This window comes from Lagenorhynchus albirostris, chromosome 7, assembly GCF_949774975.1.
Source record: "Lagenorhynchus albirostris chromosome 7, mLagAlb1.1, whole genome shotgun sequence".
NCBI classification, from domain to species: domain Eukaryota; kingdom Metazoa; phylum Chordata; class Mammalia; order Artiodactyla; family Delphinidae; genus Lagenorhynchus; species Lagenorhynchus albirostris.
The window spans coordinates 94,949,873-94,977,205 of NC_083101.1; the positions used below are offsets into that span (position 1 = coordinate 94,949,873).

Genomic DNA, 27,333 nt, shown 5'->3' on the forward strand with positions numbered 1-27,333 from the left:
GGACATTACAAGAAAACTACAAACCCATATCTCTCATGAACACAGATGCAAACATCCTCAACAAAGCATTAGCAAATTGAAACCAACAGTGTATAAAAAGAATTAAACAACACAACTAAGTGGGATTTACCCCAGATATACTAAGCTGCTCAGCACTCAAAAATCAATTAAAAGAATCCATTACATCAGCAGGCTTAAAAGAAAATTACATGATCATATTAATAAATGCAAGAAAAGCATCTGACAAAATTTAGTACCCATTCATGATACCCAATCTCAATAAACTAGGAATACAAGGGAACTTCCTCAACTTGATAAAGAATATTTATTAAACACCTACAGCTAACATCATAATTAAAGATGAGACACTAGAAATTTCTGCACTACGATCAGGTAAAAGGCACTCCTTTTCAATGTCATACTGGAAGTCCTTATTAATGCAATAAGGCAGGAAAAGGAAGTAAAAGGTAATACAGACTGGGAAGGAAGACATAAAACTGTCATTGTTCAGATGATACGATTGTCTACTACATAGAAAATCCAAAATAATCAACAAAAAAATTCCTGGAACTAATAAGCAATTATACCAAGGCTGCAGAATTCAGAGTTAATATATAAAAATCAACTGCTTTTCTATATATCAACAATAAACAGGTGAAATTTGAAATTAAAAATGCTTACATCAGCATCTCAAAAAATGAAACACTTAGATATAAATCTAACAAAATATGTACAAGATCCACACAAGGAAAACTACAACACTTATGAAAAAAAATCAAAGAAGAACTAAATAAGCAGAGAGATATTCCATGTTCATGGATAGGATGACTCAGTATGGTTAAAATGTCAGTTCTCCCCAATTTGATCTATAAATTCAATGTACAGATGTGACATCAAAGGCACAATCCTTGAAAGAAATAATGGATAAGCTGGACTTCATTAAAACGAAAAATTTATGCTATGCAAAAAACAAAGTCAAGAGAATGAGAAGACAAGCAACAGACTGTGACAAACTATTTGCAAAAGACACATCTGATAAAGGAATATTATCTAAAATATACAAAGAACTCTTAAAACTCAACAATAAGAAAAAAAAATTCATTTAAAAACTGAGCCAAAAACCTGACACCTCACCAAAGAAGCTATGTACATGGTAAATAAGCCTATGACAAGATGCTCCACATATATGTCATCATAGAAATGCAAATTAAAACAACAGAGATACCACTACACACTCATTAGAAGAGCCAAAATCTGGAATACTGACAACACCAAATGTTGGCGAGGATGTAGAGCAACAGAAATTCTTTCTTTGACAGTAGGAAGGCAAAATGGTACAGCCACTTTGGAAGACAGTTTGGAAAATTCTTATAAAACTAAACAGACTCTTACCATACAATCCAGCAATCATGCTCCTTGGCAGTTACCCAAAGGAGTTGAAAACTATGTCCAGTTAAAAATCTGCACACAGTTGTGTACAGTAGCTTTATTCACAATCACCAACACTTGGAAGCAAACCAGGTGTCCTTCAGTAGGTAAATGGATAAACAAATTGTGATACGTCTATACAGTGGAATATTATTCAGCAATAAAAAGAAATGAGCTATCAAGGCATGAAACGACATGAAGAAAATGTCAATGAATAGTACTAAGTGAAAGAAGACAATCTGAAAAAGCTGCATACTGTATGATAACAGCTATAGGACACTCTGGAAAAGGTAAAAGCATGAAGACAGTAAAGAGATCAGCGGTTGTGAGGGTGAAAGGGATGAATAGGCAGAGCACAGAGGACTTTTAGGGCAGTGAAAATACTAAGTACAATAATATAATGGTGGATACATTTCATTTTACATCTGTCTAAGCCCATAGAATACACAACACCAAGAGTGAACCCTTGTGTAAAGTTACTCACTTATAACCATGTAGGTTAATCAATTGTAACAAATGTACCACTCAGGTGGAGGATGTTGCTAATGAGAGAGGCTATTCATAAGTGGAGGCAGGGGGTATATTGGAAATCTCTGTACTTTCCCCTCAATTTTGCTGTGAACCCAAAACTGCTCTAAAAAAAATTTAGTTTTTTAAAATCTATATAGCAAACTTTCCTCAAAGTCATTTATAGCAACTCCCCATTTAAAGAAAAGGATTTTATCAGAATTCAAGGCTCTAATAAACAGGGCTTCATTCTTCCTCACAGTGAAGCATTTGGTTGGTTTTCATCAACCAAAACCCCAAACCTCCATTCTGCCCGGCATCCCAGGACCCCTGGCTTGCTTAAAGACTTCTTTTTTTTTTTTTTAAAGCTGCGCCGCATGGCATGTGGGATCTTACCTCCCCCACCAGGGATGGAACCCGCGCCCCCTACAGTGGAAGCACAGAGTCTTAACCACTGGACCACCAGGGAAGTCCTTGAAGGCTTCTCTTCTAAAGTCATGTCATTTCTCCCTCTCAACAGGATCAGGATCAGTTTCATCAGCAAGCAAACTGGGAGAGTATCTCCATCTTGAGAAAGTCTCATTAACCCACTTCTAGCTATCATGACACTTCTACGAACTAATATGGAATGATTTCTAGGATATACTGTTAACTGAAAAAAAGTAAGTGCAAAAGAGTACATATAGAATCCTACTTGTACAAGAATGGAAACAGGTAAACAAGTACATCCTTAATTTTGCAAAAAGAAACATAATGGATAAACTAGAAACTAATGAGATTCATTAACACCCTCAAGGGTGGGAATTGGAAGGGATTAGAGGGAGGAAGTGAGTAGTGACACTTCCATGAATAGTTTTGACTTTTGAAATTGTATTGATACTTCAAATACTCAAACAAGAGTGAGGAAATCTCATTTTACTTCATATGAATCAAACATAATTAACTGAAGGGGAAATAACGTAAATAACTTTTCAACACAGTATTTTTACTCTATACCCTCAGTCTAAAGACATAAATACTCTAACAAACTCTAGTTACAAAGTGTGTTTATCACAGTGGTATGGATCAGCAATTTTGAAACTATTTTCTGCATTACAATAGGACTGAGCAATTGAGTAAATATACTGTATATGATACATATAGAGAATAGGAAAGAATGAGAATGAATCCTGTGGTGAACTGGAAATGGAGTTATCAGTATGAACTCATGGCTTTCAATATATAAATACAGACCTTGACATAAGTATGTGTGTATATATATAAAAAATCTAATTTATTTATCTACATATTTCTTAGTTCTGCCCAGTAAAAGGGCCAAGAAGCAGACACCCAAGGAACAATGAGCATGTTTAGCACCCAGATGTTGGTTCTTAAATACCATTCCCCATTAAAGGAACTGGATACTTCCATTTCTGACTATGGGGAGTGAGTGGCACTGGACTACTAGCCCTTCTTCATTCAATATATATGAAATATCTTTCAGATGTTGATCAACAGGTAGTGACAGACTGATCTGGGAGCCCACTGACTGTTCCAGCTTTCTTTCTGAAGGCACTTTACAGGCTGGGGTGCAAGGCAGGGAGATCTAAACAGAACAACACTGGTCTTGCTTGTATCACACGGACATGAGAGGGCAGGGGAGGCTGGTTGGCTAGAATTTGCAGGACAGGGAACCAGAGAGGAGAGAGCCTCTCACAGAGAGAGTGCTAATAATCTGCATGGGGTTCCCTTAAGCTTTAAACTAAGGCAATTATCATTTCATAGGTAATTATCAAAGAAAGAACATCAACAGGGAGCTGTGGTCTGAACAACTCCTGATGTTCACGTATGACCAGCAAGAAGCAAGAAAATGTACAGAACACCCCAGGCATTTAGTAAAGACATCAGAAACTTTAAAAACAAGCCTCAAAAGGGTCAAGCAGATCCTCCAGGAGAATAACTGCCTGCTAGAACAAAACAACACTTTAAGAAAGACACCCAGTGAAGGCTGTCCTATCTGTAGAAAAACAAAACCAATTTACAGAAGTATTTCATAGAATTCAAAAGAAGAGAATGACCAGAGGTTTACAGTTAGGAAGAGATAACAAGTCTATAATAGTACTACAGATATTAAAATGAATAAATCATATTGTTACTTAATGTGTTAATCATGTTGGCTTTATTTTTATTTTAGAGAATACGAAAATACTACCTCCATCTCTCAAATCTTATTTTGCCCTCCAAAGTCCTAAGTTATTCAAATGGAAATTCTAATCAGGAGGTTTCCAGGAACCCTAAACCTCAAAATAATCCTAACTGGTAGTGGCCTTCAAATCTAGCATTCATCTAAATGATGATATCGGTGAACAAAATATTTGTACAACTGTGAGTTGCAGAGTTGTCTGCAGGATCATTCATCAATCGCGCAAGAGAAAAAGGTACTTTTAAAGTACGTTAAGAGACACAACACAGCTTCCACAGGTCAGGCATCTTAACATCTTCCTGTGGAGCTCAACGGAACTCAGCCTGGCTTCTCCAGCTACAGGTGAGGGGCCAGGTCTCAGGAAATGGACTCAGCCAAGCAGAGGAGAAAAAGGAATCAAGTCTGGACCAGGGGTAAGAATAGTACAGCCTGCAGACCACTCTGCACCCAGTTGTTGCTTGGCTCTCAAGCTAAAAACAGTATACTTTTTTCTAAAGCACTGTAAAAAAATTTTTTTTAATTCTTTTAAATAAAGTATGACAAAGACTGTAAGAGGTCCACAAAGCCTAAAATATCTGGCCCTTTACTGAAAAAGTTCCCCTAACCCTAATCTAGACTAACTCTGGCTCCCAAGGGACCCTCTCAGAAAGCAAACTGTGCTGCTAAATATCAATTGCCAGAAGCAGACTGATAAAAATTCAGTTTTCTTTCTAATATTTCCAGCTCTGCCTTTCTAGCTGCTGGTGCTCTACCGAACCTGACCCAGGGTCACGGGCGAATTTTATACTCCCCTGGCCCCTCCCCTGTAGAAGAGGGGCCTTCTACACTAAGGACCTCTTGTGGCCTTCAGTGCCTTCCAATGCCCCCTCCCCACCAAAGGCTGCACGACCTAACTGGGCAGGCCTGGAGAGGGGGGCTAAGGGAGAACAGCCAAGGCCAACTGTCTCTTCATCCTATAAGCCACCTGTATATGTACTGAATCCAAAAATAAGCTTGTTTTATTTAATCTTTGCCAACATTACTTTCTCAACAACCAAAATTTTTCAATTCTTCATCCCATGAACTATTTGTCAATGGACTAGGCACTCTTCTGATAATGGGCACCTGCCCCAATTCCAGGGAATGAGCTTATCTGCAGAAGAAGCAGATTGATGACAAACAAGTAAAAAATAAATTCAGGAACTAAGAAGTACAAAGATGAGGCTAAAATACGAAATAGTAACAGAGGGTGAGAAGTAAGGAGGCCTGTTTTGGTTAAAATGACAAGGTAACAACTCTCTAAGGAGATGACATTTGAGCAGAGACCAAGCAAAGGGAACACTGAGTAGTCTGAGAGGAGAATGAGCACTGTCTAACAGAGAACAAGGGCTGCAGGATCAAGTGGGATGGACAAGGGCAAGAAAGGTGAGAGATGGAACAGGAGAAGGTGAGGCAGCCAGAGCAGCAAGACCTTATACATTTGGTATCAGTTTCCCTACAAATAACTACAACCTTAGTGGAATTATCCTACAGTTCTAGGTCAGAAGTCTAAAATGGGTTGGCAGGGCTGTATTCCTGAGGCTCTAGATAATGAGTTTCCTTGCCTTTCCCTGCTTCCAGAAGCTGTCCACATTCCTTGGCTCAGGGCCTCTTCCCTGCAAACTTCTTCCTATCCTCATTTCTCTTCTCAAATTCTAATCCTCCTGCCTCTCTCTTAAACAGAACCTTGTCTTTATATTGGCCCCACTACATAATCCAGGATAACCTCTTCATTTCAAGATCTTTTATTTATTCATATCTGTGATGTCCCTTTTGCATTGTAAGATCACACATACACAGGTTTCAGGGATTAGGACATGGACATCTTTGGGAGTCACTATTCAGCCCATCATACTTTATTTCTGAGAATTATTTGAAGTAGGGGAATGAAGTGATTCACACTTTATTTCTGAGAATTATTTGAAGTAGGGGAATGAAGTGATTATTTTTTAGATTACTTGGGCTGCACTGTGGGGAATGTACTATATATAGTGGGGCAAGAATGGAAGCAGAGAGATGAGTCAGCAGGTTATTACTAACATATACTTCCTGTTTCTTAAAAAGAAAATAATATCTACAGAACATAAAATATTATTTCGGTAGTATTTTTTAAAATGGAAATAAGGTCAGAAATGAATTAGCAACAACCAATAATTATTAGTTCCACAAAAAGGCCATGAGTACTCTGAGTCATTTTTAATGGCATCTCTGGCACACTGAAATGAAGAAATTAAAATAATAATACTAAAAGTTTGTATTAGGAAAGAAGAACTAAAATCAATGATCTAAGCTTCCACCTTAAAAAGCTATAAAATGAGAAGTAAATTTAACCCAAAGCAAATAGAGGAAAAAAAATAATAAAGAAATTAATGACACAGGAAACAGAAAAAAAAAAAATCAATGAAACCAAAGCCAGTTCTTTGAAAGGATCAAGAAAAATAATAAATGTTCTGACAGACTTTTAAGAAAAAAGACACGAATTATCAATATCAAAAATGAAAAAGGAACCATCATTATATTTAGATTCAACAGACATTAAAAGGATAATAAGTGAATATTATGAATAACTTCATGCCAATGAATTTGGAAACTCAGATAAAATAGATGATTTCCTTAAAAGACATAATTTATCAAAACTTAAAAAGAAATGGATCACTTGAATAGTCCTATATCTACTAAAGAAATTAAATTCATAGTTAAAAATCTTCCCACAAAGAAAACTCCTAGACCAGATGGTTTTGTTGGTGCTTTTTACCAAATAAAGAAATAATATCAATTCTACACAAGTTCTTCCAGCAAAATAGAAGAAACAAAATTGCAACATTTTCCAATTCATTTTATGAGACCAGCAATACCTTGACACCAAAAACAGACACAAACATTGCAAGAAAAGAAAGCTACAAACAAATTTCCCTTATAAGCAAAGTTGAAAAATTCCTCAACAAAATTTTGGCAAATCAAATCTGGCAATATATAAAAACAATAATATATCATGATCAAAAAGGGTGCATTCCAGGAATACAAGGTTGTTTCATATTTGAAGATCAATCAATACACCATATTAAAAGACTGAAAAACTATATGATCATCTTAATAAAAGCAAAACAAAAAAAGATTTGATAAAATTCAACACCAATTCATGATTTAAAAAACAAACAAACAAAAAACCCTCACAAAATTGGGAACAGAAACTTTTTCACCCTAGTAAAGTACATAAGTGAAAAAACTACAGCTAAATTATACTTAGTGGTGAAAGACTAAATGCCCTCCCCCTAACAGTCTCACCACTTTTATTCAACACTGTAATAAAGGTCCTAACTGATGTAATAAGAATAAAACAAAAGGCCAACATAATGGAAAGGAAGAAGTAAAACTGTCTTTTTATTTGCAGATGACTTGAATATCTACATAGAAAATCCCAAGGAATCTACAAAAAAAATTCCTAGAACTAAAAAGTGAGTTTAACATGGTTGCAGGATACAGTCAACATATAAAAATCAATTGTATTTCCATAGCCTAGCAATAAAAATCAGGAGTCTAAATTAAGAAAGGTTATTTTACAGTATCATCAAAAATATACAATATTTAGGAATAAATTTAGCCAAGCATGTTCAAGACTGTACACAGTAATTGAGACAGTGAAGAGCATAGAGAGCCTGGGTATAACTCAAACATATATGGTCAACTGATTGTTTTAGAAAGGTCCTAAGATAATTCAATGGATGAAAAGCTAGTCTTCAATAAATGGTGCTTAAAGAATTGGATATACTTTATAATATATAATAAAAATATATTTGGTCTTTGTCATGGGATCCTGGCACAGAGCTCTTAAAACCCTTGGAATTTCCTGAGTTATAGAAGTACTTTCTATTTTTATTCATACTGAGCCCCTCTCAACCACACCTGAGCTTATGTTAATGAGCTAACTGCTAGAGGGCCCCTTAATAGTTTTACCATGGAGGCTGGTCACCAGAAGGACCAAGCCATGATTAGAGGTTGGAACTTTTATCCCTACCCCTCAGTCTCTGGGGAGGGTAGAGGAACCAGAGATTGAGTTCAATCACTAATGGCCAATGACTTAATCAACTGTGGCTATGTAATGAAACCTACATAAAACCCATTAACAATTGGGTTCAAGAAGCTTCCAGACTGTTGAACACATGTTTGGGAGGGTGTCATGTCCAAGAGGGCATGGAAGCTCCTTAACCCCCTCCAGCCCAATCTTGCCCTATGCATTCTACCATTTTGGGTGTTCCTGAGGTGTAGCCTTTATAATAAACCAGTAATAGTAAATAAAGCACTTCCCTGAGGTCTATGAGTCAGTCTAGCAAATCCTATTCCTGACACTAAATGCGGTGGGGGGAGGGGGGTAGTCCCCTACACCAATTCACCAATTCTCTGACACCAACTGGATGTCCAACAATTCAATTCAATTCTAATGCTAATGCCCTAAATTAGCATAGACCCTACAGGTTAAAGCCTCAGTCCCATGAGACTTCTTTCACTTTAGATGCCAGTTATAAGTCCCAGAGATCACCCATACTTCTGACCAACCAGCTATAAATTCAAGAGTTCCCCACACACCCCTCATCAGATTCAATAATTCATTAGAATAACTCACAAAACTTAAGAAATCACTTTACTTACATTTTCCAGTTTATTATTAAAATACAACTCAGGAACAGCCAAATGGAAGAGATACATGGTGCAAGGTATGGGGCAGGAGGGACACAAAGGTTTCACCCTCCCAACACTTCCATGCGTTCGCCAACTTGGTAATTCCCCCAAACCCCATTGTTTATAGGTTTCTATGGAGTTTTCACTCTATAGGCACAATTGATTAAATCATTGGACAGTGGTGACTGAACTCAATCTTTGGCCCCTCTACTTTCTTGAAGTTGGAGGACTGGGGCTGAAAGTTCTAACCCTCTAATCCCATGATTGATTTTTCTGTCAACCAGCCCCATCTGAAAGTTATCTAAGGCTCCTGTTTTGAACCATCTCATTCACTTGCAAAAGATACTCCTATTACGCCAGAGAAATTCCCAGGATTTTAGGAGCTCTGTGCCAGACACCCAAGGCAAAAATCAAATACATATTTTATTATACCACATTACCTAAATCCACACCTTGCAACAAAAATTAACTAAGAATGCATCATAGATTTAAATATAAAACGTAAAAACTAAAAACGTTCTGAAAGAAAACATAGTGTGAGAAAGTCTTTGTGACTTTGGAGTAGGACAAGATTTCTTAGGTACAAAAGAGGAACAAACCATAAAAGAAAACAAATTGAGTAAATTGGACTTCAAAGAAAAACTTTTGTTCTTCAAAACAAACTTAAGAAAAAGACAAGCCAAAGAGTAGAAAAAAATACTTTAAAAACATGTATCAGCAAAAGGTCTTGTATTAAGAATATATTAGAAACTCTATAACCAACACAACTTTTATTTCTATTAAAACATGGGCAAAAATCTGAATAAACACTCTCCAAAAAAGATATACAGGTGACAAAAAAGCACCAGAAAAGATGTTCAAAATCATTACTCATTAGAGAAATGATATCTAAAACCATAATTATATATTGAATATAACTACGTACCCATTAGGTTGTTTAAAATTAAAAACTGACAATATCAAGTGTTGACAAGGATGTGGAACACCTGGAAGGCTCATACATTGCTGGTAGGAATGCAAAATGGCTAGAAAACAGTAGCAGTTTCTTACAAAACAAAATGTACAGTTATTATAAAACCCAATAATTCCACTGTTAAGTATTTATCCAAGAGAAATGAAAACATGTTCACAAAGTGGCTTATATGTCACTGTTCATGGAAGCAGTAGTTATAAAAGCCAAAATATTGGAAAAACCCAGATGACCATTAACTGCTAAACAGATAAACAAATTGTGGTATATCTATGCAATGGACTACTCAGCATATAAAATGAATACTCAGCAATATAATGAAAATCATACTCAGCAATAAAGTGAAACTACTGAAACATATATCATGGGTGAATCTCAAAGCATTATGCTAAGTGAAGGAAGCAAGATACAAAAGGCCACCTACAGAATGATTCCATATGTGGGACATTCTAGAAGAGGGAAAACTATGGTAAGAGCAACGAGATCAGTGTTTTAAGGGGGTCAGAAAAGACTGACTACAAATGGGCAGAAGAAAGATTTTTACAGCACTACTTACCAGCAGGCTAGTGCGAGCCCTAGGACAACCTGGCCCTGAAACCAGCTGCCTCAGAACCCAACCCCACCCATGAGGCAGAGCCTGGCAGCCAACCAGGCCAGAGGCCAGCACCACCTACCAGCACAGTAGTTAGCCCTGCCACATAGGGAGCATCCTTGAACATATAGCTCTGGTGACCAGAGGGGAGTGTGCTGCTGGACCCCATAGGACATTGCCTACATAAGGCTACTTATCCAAGATCAGGAAATGTAATCAACCTACCTAATACACAGAAATAAAAATAGAGAACTGAGAAAAATGAGGCAACAAAGGAATATGTTTCAAAGAAACAAATTAAAATGCCAGAAGAATTAAGAAAAGTGGAGATAAGCAAACTATCTGATAGAGTTCAAGATAGAACATAAAGCTGTTCAGTGAACTAAGGAGAACAGATGTAAAGAAATGTACTGTCACTGTTTGCAGATGACATGATACTATATATAGAAAGTCCTAAAGACACCACCAAAAAACTATTAGAACTCATCAGTGAATTCAATAAAGTTGCAGGGTACAAAATGAATATACTGAAATCTGTTACCTTTCTATAAACTGACAACAAACTATCAGAAAGAGAAGTTAAGAAAACAATCCCATGTACAATTGCATGAAAAATATCTAGGAATAGGGCTTCCCTGGTGGCGCAGTGGTTGAGAGTCCGCCTGCCGATGCAGGGGACACGGGTTCATGCCCTGGTCCGGGAGGATCCCACATGCCGCGGAGCGGCTGGGCCCGTGAGCCATGGCCGCTGAGCCTGCACGTCCGGAGCCTGTGCTCTGCAATGGGAGAGGCCACAGCAGTGAGAGGCCCGCGTACCGCAAAAAAAAAAAAAAAAAAAAAAAATCTAGGAATAAATCTAAACAAGGAGGTAAAAGACCTATACACGGAAAACTGTAAGAAGCTGAAGACAACACCAACAAATGGAAAGATATACTGTGCTAGTGGATTTGAAGAATACTGTTAAAATGACCATACTACTGAAGGCAATCTACAGATACAGTGCAACCCCTATCAAAATCCCCATGGCATTTGAACTAGAACAAATAATTCTAAAATTTGTATGGAGACACAAAAGACCCCAAATAGCCAAAACAACCTTGAGAAAGAAGAACAGAGCTAGAGGTATCATACACTCTGATTTCAAACTATATTACAAAGCTACAGTAAAACAATATGGTACCTGCACAGAAACACATACACAGGTTAATGGAACAGAACAGAGAGCCCAGAAATGAACCCACACTTTTATTAGCAATTAATCTACAACAAAGGAGGAAAGAATACAAGATTTAGGAATAAATGGTGTTAGGAAAACTGGACAGCTAATGCAAAAGTATCAAACTGGACTACATTCTCACACAACATATAAAAATAAACACAAAATGAATTAAAGACTTAAATATAAGACCTGAAACCATAAAACTAGAAGAAAACATATGCTCTTTGACATTGGTCTTAGCAATATTTTTTTGGATATGTCTCCTCAGGTAAAGGAAACAAAAGCAAATATAAACAAATGATACTACATCAAACTAAAAAGCTTTTGCACAGTGAAGGAAATATCAACAAAACGAAAAGAGCACCTACTGAATGGGAAAATATATTTGCAAAGGATATATCTGATAATGGGTTAATATCCAAAATATACAAAGAATTCATACAACTCACATCAAAAACACAAACACCCTGATTAAAAATGGGCAGAGAACCTGAATAGACATTTTTCCTAAAAGATATACAGATGGCCAACAGATCCATGAAATTATTAATGATTAAGGAAACATAAATCAAAACCACAGTGAGATATTACCTCACACCTGTCAGAATGGCTATTATTTTTAAAAAAAAAAGAAAACAAATAACAAGTGTTGGTGAGAATGTGGAGAAAAGGGAACCCTTGTGCGCTGTTGGTGAGAATATAAATTCATGCAACCACTATGAAAAACAGTATGGATGTTCCTCAAAAAACTAAAAACAGAACTATCATACCATCCAGCAATTTCACTCCTTGGTATCCTTCCAAAGAAAACAAAAACACTAATTCAAAAACATATATGCACCCATATGTTCATTGCAGTATTATTTACAACAGCCAAGATATGGAAGCAACCTAAGTGTCCACTGATAAATGAATGGATAAAGAAAATGTGATACATATACCTATATGTTCAGCAGAGTATTACTCAGCCATGAAAAAGAATGAAATCTTGCCATTTGCAAGAACATGGATAGACCTAGAGGGCATTATGCTAAGTGAAATAAGTTAGATAAAGAAAAATACTGCATGATTTCACTTATATGTAGAATCTATAAAGCAAATAAGCATAACCAAACAAAAACAGAGTCATAGATAGAGAACAAACAAGTGGTTGCCAAAGGGGCTGAGGGTAGGGAGATGAATGAAATAGGTGAGGGAGATTAAGAGGTATAAACTTCCAGTTACAAAATAAATGAGTCACAGGGATGAAATGTATACCATGGAGAATACAGTCAATAATATTTAATAACTATATGGTGACAGATGGTAACTAGACTTATCATGGTGATCATTTTGTATATAGAAAGAATGAATCACTATGTTGTGCACCTGGACCTAACATAGTATTATAGGTCAATTATACTTCAATTAAAAAAGAAAAAAGAAAGCTTTTTAAGGGATGAACATGTTCTATATCACAACTGTCATCATGGTTTAAACATGTCAAAACTAATCAATTACATATGTACTAAAACTGGTACATTTTACTGCAAGTAATTCATACCTCTATAACACACATTTTTTTTTATTTCCAAGAAAAGAACCCTATGTTAAACTAATACAAATTTGTGGATTATCTATCCTTTCTGTTTACTTATCAAACTCTCTAAGGGACTAACATTCAAATATACAAATGTAACTTAACCTAAGATTCTGAAACAATACTGACTAGATAACTTTGTTAGTCAGAGGCCTTCATAAATCCAACCATGTCATGACATCTACAACCATTTGAACAATACAACATTCAATAAAGCACACTGACATTTTAGTGAGAAGTTTTTAGTCAGAACATAATTTACTAGAACTCAAAAGCAGAAGCAAAAGTACCTTTACTTTTTAAAAAAAACCCACACTAGTATAATTCAGTGAAACACTCAATTTAGAGTTCTACACACAGGAATCAATTACCAAGAATTGTTTATACTCTATTTCAGGAATTTCAAGAGAAAAAATCCTCCGTCTCAGAAATTTCTCATAAAATTTTCATGATAAAAGCAATGCATATCTACTTTGCTACTTAGTGTTAGAACACTGAAAGAACAAAAATAAACAGATGACTAGGATTAAATGTTTACTTACAATGCAATAGCCTAGTCAAAAGGTCTTTTTCATAATTTCATTATAGGTAATATATTAAAATTTTGACTCCAAAATATTTTGAAATAGCAAAATTATTTCAGTTTTTCTTTGTGTGTGTATGTGTTTGTGTGTATGTAAAAAACAAGATAAAATTTTTAAATGAATAAAAGAATAATTTCTAGAGTATGCAGGGGAGACAGCACACATTCAGGCCAATCTCTAATACAACCTATGTAGCCAATGCTTCACAATGAGCTTTGACTATCAAAATGATATTTCTCAGCATTCTAAGAGAAGTATAGGTAAGCTATAAAACCCAAAAGCAATGTTCGAACCCACAAGAAAGAAAACGTAACATCGATTCCCAACCTGGAGTCATGCCTAGGGTATGGAATGGTATCTGAAAGCATATATGTATAGAAAACTTCGTCTACAGCCATGATAACTATGATACAAATTTTTCTGTATCTAGATTATCATTGTGGTTAGTAAAAGAAAATTCATTTAAATACATTACTGTAACCAAAGTGGCATTCTGACATTACACATCTTCTCAATCAACATAGGACCACTACAATGTGTAAGTGCATGAAATTTTAAGAACTTAAAAAGGAGACCTCATACCCCGAAAGATTAAAAATCACTGGTATTCATGACCCAGCAATCCCACTATTGTGCATATACCCAGAGAAAATCACAATTCAAAAAGACACACGCACCCCCATGTTCATTGCAGCACTATTAACAATAGCCAGGTCATGGAAGCAACCTAAATGCCCATCAACAGACGAATGGATAAAGAAGATGTGGTATATATATACAATGGAATATTACTCAGCCATAAAAAGGAAAGAAATTGGGTCATCTGTAGAGACGTGGATGGATCTAGAGACTCTCATACAGAGTGAAGTAAGTCAGAAAGAGAGAAACAAATATCGTATATTAACGCATATATATGGAACCTAGAAAAATGGTACAGATGAACCAGTTTGCAGGGCAGAAATTGAGACACAGATGTAGAGAACAAACGTATGGACACCAAGGGGAGAAAGCGGTGGGGGCGGGGGGGGGTGACGAATTGGGTGATTGGGATTGACATGTATACACTGATGTGTATAAAATTGATGACTAATAAGAACCTGCTGTATAAAAAAAAAGAAACTGACGTCTGTGTTGATAAAAGAAAACAAATGTCAAAAGAAAAAAATTAGAATTTTTATACTACTATTTTTATAGGCTATAATAAGTTTAAATATTTGTTTTAAGTATGTAAAGAGATTCTGTGTATCTAAACATACAATACACTTAATGTGTACATATTAATAAATATTAATATTAAATATAATATTAATAAAATATTAATAAAGACAGACATACTAAACTGCCTGTTTCAAATATACGTAAGAAAACCTTTCAGAGAAATTTGAAAGAATGGTTTTATTTATATACTCTAAGTTACTAAAATGATTTGCCCCAATTTTTCTATAATTCACACTTTTTTTTGGACAAAATACGGCAAAAAATCTTATGTTAAAACATAGGAAAAAATTATCCTGATCATGCAAAAGCACACAGAACAAAGAAAATAGATTTGATAAGCCCTTGGAAAAAAGTATTCAATGCTAATTTGTTAATCTGATAAAGCATTTGGTATATTACCTAGTATGTCCCCAAAAAGGCAACCTATAAAAGATAGTTGTAACCTGTGCTAAAGCATTAAAGCCTTTTCTAAAGAACATCGGTAATGTGGAGACACAAAACCAATGGGCAGCAAAGGAATAGGTAAAACAAGAAGAATTCTACCAGTCATTATAGTGTTATAATTACAAAACCCATTACCAACAGAAAGACAGTAATGCTAGTAATAATCAACTCTTTCTTTCTTAAGCGTTATTCTGCCACTATCACTATCACTCCTCAAACATTCACATAATTGGGCCTTCCTTAAAAGCCCCCAAACTGCTCAACGTCTTCCCAATAAGCCCCTCACCAGCCCTCAGAGGACCTGAGTACAGTGACCTCAGAGCCATTGGTCACGAAGTTAGACTCAGTCACCCAGTCACCTGATCCTAAGGTCACAGATACAAGAATTCTAATTCTCTCAGTGTAAGTTTTTCATACTGTTTAAGAAAAAATGTTTAAATATATGTAAAGCCCTTATAAAAACTATTAACAGCTATAATTTATTGACTACTGCACTGTGTTTTATGTACATTGTCACATCAAGCCTCCAACAATCCTACCAGGAGGATAGTGATACTCGAGTTGGACAGATGTAAAAGCAGAAGACTGTACTGCAAATTGTCATCACCCAGGCAGTTGAGCATAATAATCCTACTCTCTTTGACTGCCAAACAAATTAAAACTAATCCTTTTACGTATGGTACATTATATCAAAAGCTAAAATATAACTCATTTACACTGAATGTTCCTAAATACCATAAAATTTTGCAATATTTTAAGGTGGAAGCTATGGAGTTCGAAGCTTGGAAAATCTGAGGACCTTTAACAATGAAACTGAAGAACATCAGCCTCAACTAAGACACCTCGAAAAACATTCTGTCTAGAAATGCTCCTCCAAGTCCCAGCATTGCTCTGGGTATACTCTAAATGCTCAAAAAATACTTGTTGAATGAATAAAATACTGTATGTTGTTCCCTCAAATGTCTGATTATCTCAAATGGATTATCCCATTTATATTTTTACTGAAAAAAATTTTTTTACGCCTCAGTCAACGTCTGCCTTCATTTACTTATTAGTAAATTATAATGATCCGGTATATTGTCAGCATTTTTTATCTTTTATCATTTAATCATCTACATTTTTCACTAATTGAAACAGATTCATTCAATCTCATGACTTAGAAATATTTACAAATATGGAAAATGCAAGACAACTTAATCTTTGGCTTTTGGTAACACAGTACAAGCAGAAAAAACATTTCGCCGCTGTAGATACCAATTTAAAAGTACAATTCGTGGACACATACTTGAGTGGGCACTACTACAAACACGAAAGCATATGTCTATATTTAACATTCCATACTGGGGTAGCTACTGCTAGTCAATTAAAGCATTTTTTAATACAGAGCACACTTGTGAGTAGGAGATGTGATTTTTCCTGCACAGCTCATCTTTCATAAATATTATTCATGTACTACAAACATATATTTTAATGGCTCAAATTATTTTTCAACTTCCAAAACAACTTTTTCCACACGCAGCAAAGGTTTCTTTCTAATACTGACAAAGCATTTTTTTTTCTTGTAAAACAGTAAAAAAAAAACCAAAAAGGAATTGTTGGTAATGGAATTCAAACCACAGAACACTTTATAATGGAAAATAGGCTACTACTAAGGAAAAATTAGACTCGTTTTAAAATTTTAATCTATTTACATACCAGCGCAGAATATCCCTGGGACTTCACTTCTGACTATTATGGTCCGTACTTTCTTATCAGATTTTAAAGCATCCACAGCTTTTGAAAGCTAAACAGAAACAGGAGGGTAAGAAGGAAAAGGGGGGAAAATCATTTTCAGATTGATATCAACACTGTATCTTAATATTAGAAGCAAATAGTTTAATCTTTACACTCACCATTTTTATAAGATTTGTACTCAATGAATTTTTGGCATAAGCTCTGTTTATTCCAAGCACCACAATTCCTGGTTAAGGGGAAAAAAAAAAAAGTCATTTGAGTTAGTGACGTATTCAGGATACAGACTCCCGTATACACAGCTAGTTGACTTGGGACTTAGGAATCTACTACCACCTTGAGGTTCACTTCAAGAGCTTTACCCTAATTTTCATGTTTACCTTCCTTTTCAAGCATAATTTTGAAGAAGTGGTATATATATTTATAAAATCAATCTGATGCCTAATATTCACCACTTTTCTACAGCCTTTTAAAGAAGAACTTTGTAACAGCATGTTCCCTTCAACTCCTCTCTCCTTAAACACCACCAAGGTAATCTGCCACATTTTACTAAATTTTACATCATTAAATCAGACTAGCTAGTTGAAGGCCACGCTTACTGGTGAAAATTCTAAGTTACAGAATACTGTTTAAAATATGGTTTTTTATCTTCAATATATACAGAAGTACACAATAGCTAACAACTCCTTCTCACAGGCAAGCATTGTGGGATCAGCTTTTTTGCTAGTACACCAGGTGTTAATACTCTTTTTGTCCTACTACATAGCTTTCAGTATTTTCATCCTAGGTTTCTCTCCTGGCTCTGTCCCATGTACTTAACCTGAAGCCACCTCCACTTAGAACTCCAAAAAGCAATTCAACCTGAATCTATAGGAAGTTCATTCTTTCTCCTACAAAGCCAAGCTCTCCCTCCTAACTTCCCTAATCTTATCAGAGAGCATCATCTAAATCCAGCCTCCCATTCCAATTGCTGTAGTCGGATCAATTTTCTAAAACCAATTCCATGCGTAGAATTCACCCCGTTTAAAATCCTTTATTTCTTATTTCCAAAATACCCGAGTTCAAAGACCTTAATTTGATATTCGAAGTCCTCTAAAATCTGTACCCGACCTTCTTGTTCCCCAAGGAAACTCAAATTTTCCTTGTATAACAAAAATGCCTTCCACCAGGTGGGGCGAGGTGGGGGAGGGGCGGGGGTTGAGGGAAAGGGGTAATCTTTATTTGTAATCGGGTTAAACGAAAGACAACAAAATGTGCGCATGCCTTCTCTATGCAAGAAACTGCTCAAACCCATTTTTCAACGAACTTAGGCTCATAGCAGAATAAATATACAAGAATTCCCAGTGATCTCAGCAAGGAGAAAATCATGAAGGAGAACTGGTTTCTAGGGCAGGCTCTGCATTAAACAGCTGAATGACCTTGGGTAGGTCCCAATACTAATGACAACAGCTACCACTAACTGAGTCCTTTATTATGTGTTGAACACTGTTCCCAGCGCTTTACATTTATTGACTTACGTAATCCCCAAAGCAACCTAAGAGGTAGGTACTGTTTTTATCCTTGTGGAACAGATAAAATAATTGGGACTTGAGGAGGTTAAATAACTACCTTCAGCTAGTAAATAGCAATCTAACTCCACACTTGAAGGAAAAATGAGACTTGCTACACTGTTCATGCTTTAGTTTCCTCAGAAGAAAACCAAGTGGTTAAGACTAGATATTAATTCATTCAAATGTACTGAGTACACATTATGGCGCTCAGCCCTCAAGGAACTATAGTCTAAAAAGGAAAGACAAACATCAATTAAAAAAATCATAGAAATATACAATTCAAAATGCTTTACATGCTCTGAACGGTGCTACAGTAATTTGTAACCAGAACTGATATGGTCTGGGGGCAAACAGGGATAGTCAGGGAAAGCTTATCCAAGACAGTGCTATCTGAGTTGAGATTGGGAAAATGAGTATTGGGGGAGAGGGGGGTGCTGGATTACAGACAGGAACAACATAGGAGAAATCATAAAATAGTCATGCCAGAAGGAGGAGAAGAGTACCCAATGAGAGGAGAGGTCAGCACCAGCCAGATAGTGTCATTACAGGCCCTGTTAAAAAATAAGGAGTAACCATTGAGAGAGTTTTAAGTATTGTATAAACACACATATACAACCAGTGGGGAGGATTCGTTTCTATATTTGGAGACCATGCCAAAGTGTACAGGGCTAGACACTTCCAGGCACAAGCTGCAGTCCAATCAACAGATAATAGGTTTGGCTGAGGTTAGCTGAGTTAGAAGTAGAAGGAAGTGAAAGGACTCAAGAGCTATTCAAGAGGTAAATGTAAAATGAGTTAATGATTGACTGGATTGAGGACTGAATGCATTGCAAGGAGGTATTAAGGAGTGTCTAATAAAGTTTTGGCTTCAGCAATTGGATGAAAAGAAGATGACATTCAATGAGACAGAGAACCATAAAAAACACCAAGGTGAGGGTGCCGGGGGATAAGGTTCATGAGTTCAGTTTTGAATTAAAGTGAATCTGAAGTGCCTTTGAGACACCCAAGCTGGTTATCAACTCTAAGGGTACAGGCTAAGAATGCAGACTCTGAGGTCGGACTGCTGGAACTGAAACCCCAGTCTGCCACTAGCTATGTGACACTGGACAGTCACTTAACCTCTCTGACCCTCGGTTTCTTACCCTGTTAAGTGAAGATACTAATAGGTCCAAACTCCGTGGGACGGTTGTGAGGATCATATGGCAAGACATATGTAAAGCTTTCAACATAAGCATTTAATTATTATTGTCCCTTCTGCAAACACTTTGATGCAATAATTAAAGTGTTACCATAATGAATAGATGCTAGATAGGATACTGTTGACAATATTACTAAATTGTAAAGTGCCATCAAAATGCTTCTACCATAGTTAATTCCAGTGGTTTTGGTCCCATGTTTGAGGCCTGATGTTTTGAGCACTTCTACCTCAGACAGTTGGAAATCAGCTCTGTAATTTAAAACGAATCATCCTGTGCCTAACAACTGTCCCACCAAATGTATCAGTAAGCTATTGATACCCTAAAATGGAATAAAACCTTACTTTATTCTGCAGGGCCTATTGTTTTCATTTTGTAACTGCCCCACTTTATTTCACATTTAATAGCTTCTCAATAACTCAATTATCATGCATCCTCATCACATAACCTAGCCAGGAAAAGTTTGCTAGGTTATTAAGGTTATTAAATTCCTGTTTCAGACTTTTCCTGTCTTTTGACAAAATATCATAAAATTCTTGGTGAATCTTCAACAAGTTCATATTACAGCATCAACCCTGCCCTACAGAGCTCACAAAACTGAAAGATGAACAAAGTGACTCAGCTGGGACTTAAAATATATATATATATATGAATACATTTTACTCATACAAAATTGAAGTGATACACCCCAAGTGAAAGTCCTCCTTCCCTGGACCCATTCCATTCTCCTCCCCAGAGGTAGCCATAGTTATCTGCTGATATGTAACCTTCCACAAAATATATTTACATACAGAAATAGAGTTGTGACTATAGTTTTGCTTATTGTTGCTATTTTACATAAATGGGACCACAGAGTATTTTCTGTTGGCGCTGTTCTACGTAAATAGGTTCATACATATTTCCTTTATTTACTTAATTTGGCCTTAAAGATCTTTCTATATCAAGACATTCCTTTTAATTCATAATATTATCTGAAATGAATTTCCATTATTTAGTTTCCTTTTCATTAGCAATTTCCTAAAATACTGCAATGCTGCAATCAACATTCTTGAAGATTTCTTTTCTGTACAATAAATATCTCTCTGACAGGTATCAAGAAGTGGAATTTCTAGGTCCAACAGAATGTGTATTCTTAAATTTTAACAGATAACTCTCAAAAATACAGATACTGTCCAGCCAAATCACCAGTACCTATTTATTCACAGTAGCACATCTTAATAGAGCTCCAATTATGTGTATTACCTGCACAAGGACACTTCCTTGCCCACATATTTTAATATTCATATTATCACTAATTCTCAAAAAATATATAAAATCAATCTGAAATTAAGATCACTTCTAATATATTTTAAAACTACCTCTACATTGTACTAAGACACAACTGTACCACCAAATTAGTCTTACATTATACACGTTAACTTATTTATAAAGAAATAAAGAAGTTAGGACACTGGAACTCAGCTCCTTCAGGCCATTTAGAACTTTCTGTGGCAATTCTGTGTACCACTTTGTATGGAACCACCAGACTTTGTTAGACAAGATGCATGAGATACACTAGCATAGGATCTATTACACTGGAATACACAAAATTCATAACTTTACACAAAGATACATACACTCTTTTCGAGTACAAGGTTTTTGACCTAAAATTAGAGGAATTTTAATATATTCTGTTTTACATGGTACCCATCAAACAGAGAAAAAAAAAGTTATGTTAAGTCTAATTACATTCACTGCATTTTCAAGTATATTACTGGTAAGAGAGAACTTCCATTTGACTTGGTGTCAATGAGAACTGAATCTTACAATTTACTCTGTCACCACCCTCTCCCACATCCCAGTAGAGAATTATTTTGACCCAAAATAAATAAATAAATAAGGCATGGCTCATTTGTGAGAATACCACTTCCGCTCAGTTGAAAATTTACCTTCGCATATTATCCTTTTTTCAATTAAAGCTATTGTCTCAGTCTCTTATCATATACAAATAAGTTTGGTCTGTTATTACTAACCCAATACTAGGTTTTATTCTAATATCCCCTTATACCACCTGTTTTTTATTTTCCGCTACTTACTTTGTAGAATGGCTTCTAGTCTTCTTACTTCTCTTAAATCCTAACTTATTTATATTTTAATGATCACAGCAGAAAAATTATATATTGAAATAAGTTATTTTGCCATAAATTACCTTCCTTTTGTTTTATTAAAGATTTTTTTAATTATGTGTGTGAGCTGCTTACATTATCTATACATTTCATCTCAGGTCACTAAGGGGACCTCATTAAACATGTTATTGTGAATCACTGGTCTACCACCCAACACTGAATATTATAACTCTCTGACAATATATGGGAAAATAACATCATTATGTATCAAGTTTCACCTAATCTTATGAACCAAAGTTGAGTTAACTAAGTTTAATAATCATTTGTCATTTGTTTTCTGAATTAACTGTTCTCATTGTTTGCCTATCTTATCAGAGTTGTCTTTTGCATTTCAATTAATAAATTTTTAGATTACAGACATTAATTCATTATTTATAAAACAAACCTTTTCCCTATCATTCACTTTTAAAGTTCAACTTGTTTATGGTAATTTTTGGCACCATAGTTTTAACTTTTTATATAGTATATTATTGCCTTTGCAACTTTCGGGCTTAGTATCTTCCTTAAAAAGGGTTTACAATGAAAACACACATCCACACAAATGCACCAAAATGATCACAGCAGCATTATCCAAAATATTCAAAACGTGGATACAACCCAAATATCCCTCAGCTGATGAATGGATAAACAAAATGTAGTATATCCACGCAGTGTATATTTGGCCTAAAAAAAACAACGAAGTATCAATACACGTACAACACGGATGAACCCTGAAAACATGCTGAGTGAGAGAAGCTAGTCACAAGGGAGCACATACCTTATAATTCCATTTATATGAAATGCTGAGAGGAGACAAATCAGAAGGGACAAAGAAGGTCAACTGGTGGTTGCCTAGGACTAGTAGAGATGGAGGGATTGAGCAGTGACAGCTAAAAAGTGTGAAGTTTCTTTTTGGGGCAATGAAAATGTTCAATAATTGATTGTGGTAACAGATGCACAACTCTGTAAAAATACTAAAAGCCATTAAACTACATTTTAATAGGAGAATTTTAAGGTATATGAATTATATGTCAATAAAGCTATTTTTTTAAATTTTTTAAAAAACATGGCAACATTCTCTTAGACCTAGAAATAGAGCGAAATTACCAGAGAACCATGGAATGAGGATGACGGCAAAAGAGAAGGTACACATTTGTGGTGGAGTGTGAAAGGGAGCCAAACCCTTATCCTCCATTGCAAAAAGTCAATAGATAGGTAATACCTAAATTTGAAAATTCCAGTAGAAACACATGTATGTTATTTCAAATGAAATAACATATGAAATAACATATACCCCAAAGAATCAGCCAAAGGGTTTTAAATAACTGCTTCTGGAGTATAGGAAATGGGGTGGAGGAAGGCACTGCTAGTTCTCAAAACAAACCATGTTAAATATTGCTCACAATACTAACTGTATAGATAATTAAGAAAAAGTAAAACTAAACCAATTAAAACAAAATAAAGGATCTCTCTACCCTAATGTTTTGAAACAATTCTCTAATACTTTCTCCTAACATTGATTACTTTCATTTCTGCTGTTCTCAACTCCGCAGGTATCTTATTTTCTCTGAAATGCATAAACATTTTTGGCTAGCACCATTTATAAAATAGTACCCTATTTTCTTTCTGATTTCAAAAATCAGACAACTGTATACTAAATAACTATAAAAATCACTCTCTGGACTCTGTTTTACTGTCAATTTCCTGGGCCACTCCTATTCTAATGTTCTTCCTACTTTAATTATTATAACAATATTGTATGTTTTGTTATCTAATGTACAGTAAGCACCACGTCTACCAGCTATTATTTTTCAAAATGTCTTAAATATTCTTAAACACAACTCTTTTCAATGAAATTTAAAATACACTGTTAGGATATTTGTTGTTTAATATTTAGAAAACTGACATATTTAAAGTATTAACTCTTTCCCTTTATAACATGGTACAATGCTGCAAATTTTCAGGTCTTGGTTTTTTCCTCAATAAAGACTTAAGAGACTTCATCTTGCACATCTTCAAAGGCTATCTGTTGCCCCTTGTGAATGCTTTTATTTCTATATCATTTATATTTACTAATCACATATTGAGAGTACGTGGTAAGTTTAGTGTTATTTTATATGAACTTTTTCTGGCAAATTTATTAAATATTAATAGACTTAATAAGTGGTTCTCTTCAATTTTCTAAGACAACAATCAATCATTATCTGGAAATATTGGCAGTTACATGTTCTGCTCCAATGTTAATTTCTCATTTCCTTCTCTTGCTGTTTTACTTTAGCTAGGACTTCAAGTCCAACATAATATTAGCAAAAATAATAAGTTCCCTTATTTTATCAATGCCTTTAATGAAAATGTTTCTAAGTATTTCACCATTTAGTATAATGTTTGCTATGCATTTCTAATAGCTTTTTTCCAAGTTGGGGAAATTTATTTCTACACTCAAACTTGCATTTTAAAAAGATCACTCAGGCCACAGTGCAGAAAACAGATTAGAATAAAGCAAGAATATACTAGAATATACTAGACCAATTTCCCTTATGAATACAAATGTAAAAATCCTCAACAAAATACTAGCAAGCCAAATCTAGCAGCCATGACCAAGAGGGACTTATCCCAGGAATGCAAGGGTGGTTCAGCACAAAAATCAATCAAAGTTACACACCACACGAACAGAATAAAAGAAAACATTTGAAAGCTACATGATCATCTCAACTGATGCAGAAGAAACACTGGACAAAATCCAACATGCTTTAAATGATTTTTTTTAATTTAAAAACCTCAACAAACTAGTAACAGAAGGAAACTTCCTCAACCTAATAAAGGGCATTTATAGAAAACCCACAACTAACATCATACTTAATGTTAAAAGACTGAAAGTCTTCTCCTTAGGATAAATAACTAGATAATGATGTCTGTTTTCACCACTTCTATTCAGTGTTGTACTGGAAATTCTAGCCAGGGTAATTAGGCATAAAAAAAGAAATAAAAGGCATCCAGATAGGAAAAAAAAAAAGAAGTAAAACAATTTCCATTCACAAATAACATGATCTTATACACAGAAAATCCCAATGAATCCACCAAAAACTATTAGAGCTAATAAATGAACTCAATAAAGTTGCATGATACAACATCAATATATAAAAATCAGTTAAATTTCTATACACTATGAATAAACACTCCAAAAATGAGATTAGGAAAACAATTCAATTTGTAATAACATCAAAAAAATACAATACTTAGGAATAAACTGAAGAAAGTTCAAGACTGTACACTGAAAACTATAAAACACCACTGAAAGAAATTTAAAAAGACCTAAGTAAATAAAAATTTATGATCAATTGGTTTTTGACAAGAATACCAAGACCATTCAATGGTGCAAGACTTTTCAACATATAGTGGTGGGACAACTAGATACTCACCCACAAAGGAATGGAGTTGGACCCTTTCCTCACACAACATACAAAAATTATCTCAAAATGGATCTAAGAGCTAAAACTGTAACACTCTTAGAAGGAAGCAAAGGTATAAATCTTCATGATCCTGGATTAGGCAACAGTGTCCTAAATATGACAACAAAAGCACAAGCAACAAAAGAAAAAACAGATAAGCCAGACTTCATCAAAATTACTAAGGAAGTAAAAAAAACAAGCCACAGAAAATATCTGCAAATCATACATCTGATATGGGGTTTATATTTAGATTATATACAGAATTCTTACTATTTACAACAAAAAGACAACCCAACTGAAAAACAGGCGAAGGAGTTGAATAGATATTTCTCCAAAGAAGATATATAAATGAAATGAGGCTCAACATAATATGTTATTAGAGAAATGCAAATCAAACCACAATGAGGTATCACTTCATATCCAATAAGATGGCTGTAATTTAAAAGAGGAAACAAATAAGCATTGACAACGATGTGGAGACTTAGGAACTCTCAACCATACTCTCATATTCTTATACAGTTTGGTGGTTCCTCCAAACACTAAACATAAAATTACCACATGACCCAATGATTCTACTCCTAGATACCCATCCAAAAGAATGAAAACCTATGTTCAAACAAATAATCGTACACAAGTATTTAGCAGCATTACTCATAATATCTAAAAAGTAAAAATACAACATGTCCTATATCCAGTCAATGGAATATATCCAGTCAATGGAATATTATTCAGCCATAAAATCCAGTCAATGGAATATTATTCAGCCATAAAATGGAATATTATTCAGCCAATATTATCCAGTCAATGGAATATTATTCAGCCATAAAAAGGAATGAAGTGCTGATGCATGCTATAACACAGACGAACTCTGAAAACATTAGTCTGAAAGAACCCAGACACAAAAAGCCACATATCGTATGATTCTACTTCTGTGAAATACCTAGTATAGGCAAACCTGTAAAGACAGAAAGGAAATTAGTGGTTTCTGGAAACTGGGGGGAGGGGGAATATGGAGAAACTGACTAAAGAGCATGGGCTTGTTTTGAAAGTAATAAAAGTGTTCTGGAATTAAGACAGTGATGATGGCTGTACAACATGGTGAATAACCCAAAAACTACTGAATGTACACTTTGAAAAATTAAAATGGTAAACTTTGTATTATGTGAATTTCACCTACAGTTACAAAAAAGAAAAAAAAAAGTATACTGGAGGATACCAAACAAGAGGCTACTGCAGAGATCCAGATGAGAGATGACAGCACACAGGCTTCAGGCTGTGGAGTGGAGATGGAAAGCAGACTGCTTCTAGAGATATACTGAAAGCAGTACCAACGTAACTATTACCAATAATATTCTAAACCCTGTTTATATTCAATCTATAGATACAGCAATGGACAACTGTAAGAGAACAAAATGTAACTATCATAAACTTTGATGATATAAAGTTACAAATGACAGAAATTGTATGGTTAGAAGATGAAGGATATAGAACAGCAAACATTTTCTGAACTTACACCAAAGAAGTCCAGATACTGTCTATAAAAATAATTATAAAGGTAACACAAACCAGAAAGTGAATAAAATTATGATTCACAGCAAAGACTCAAAATATAAGTTTAAGGTCTTTACTTTTGATGAAACAGTTTGAAAGTGAAGAGATGACATCCTTCCATAGTGTTTTTGTTTGTTTGTTTATTTTACCATGAGCATATATTGTTACTTTAGAATTTTGTAGACCTCAATAATTTAACTATTTTTACTAACAAGTCACTTGTAATACACAAAGAACTGAAAAGCACTGACAGAATACTTTTGATAAACCATATATAATTCAGTCTCCTTAAAA

The 27,333-nt window shown here is 35.0% G+C and overlaps 1 protein-coding gene across 9 annotated transcripts in view; it reads right to left on the bottom strand.

Annotated features, from left to right (window-relative positions):
- Window positions 1-27,333, bottom strand: part of AUH (AU RNA binding methylglutaconyl-CoA hydratase) — a 161,288-nt gene that overhangs the window by 124,418 nt on the left and 9,537 nt on the right. For 8 of the 9 annotated variants that reach the window (XR_009541662.1, XR_009541663.1, XM_060155550.1 and 5 more), the window contains exons 2-3: window positions 17,311-17,378; window positions 17,114-17,201 (exon numbers count right to left, since the gene is read on the bottom strand). The exons of the other annotated variant lie outside the window; for it this stretch is intronic. Coding sequence is in view for 6 of the 8 variants with exons in the window: in XM_060155550.1 (XP_060011533.1) it covers window positions 17,114-17,201; window positions 17,311-17,378 (156 nt within the window). In the remaining 2 variants the exon portion in view is untranslated. The remainder of the gene's footprint in view (window positions 1-17,113; window positions 17,202-17,310; window positions 17,379-27,333) is intronic. 9 annotated transcript variants of the gene reach the window in all.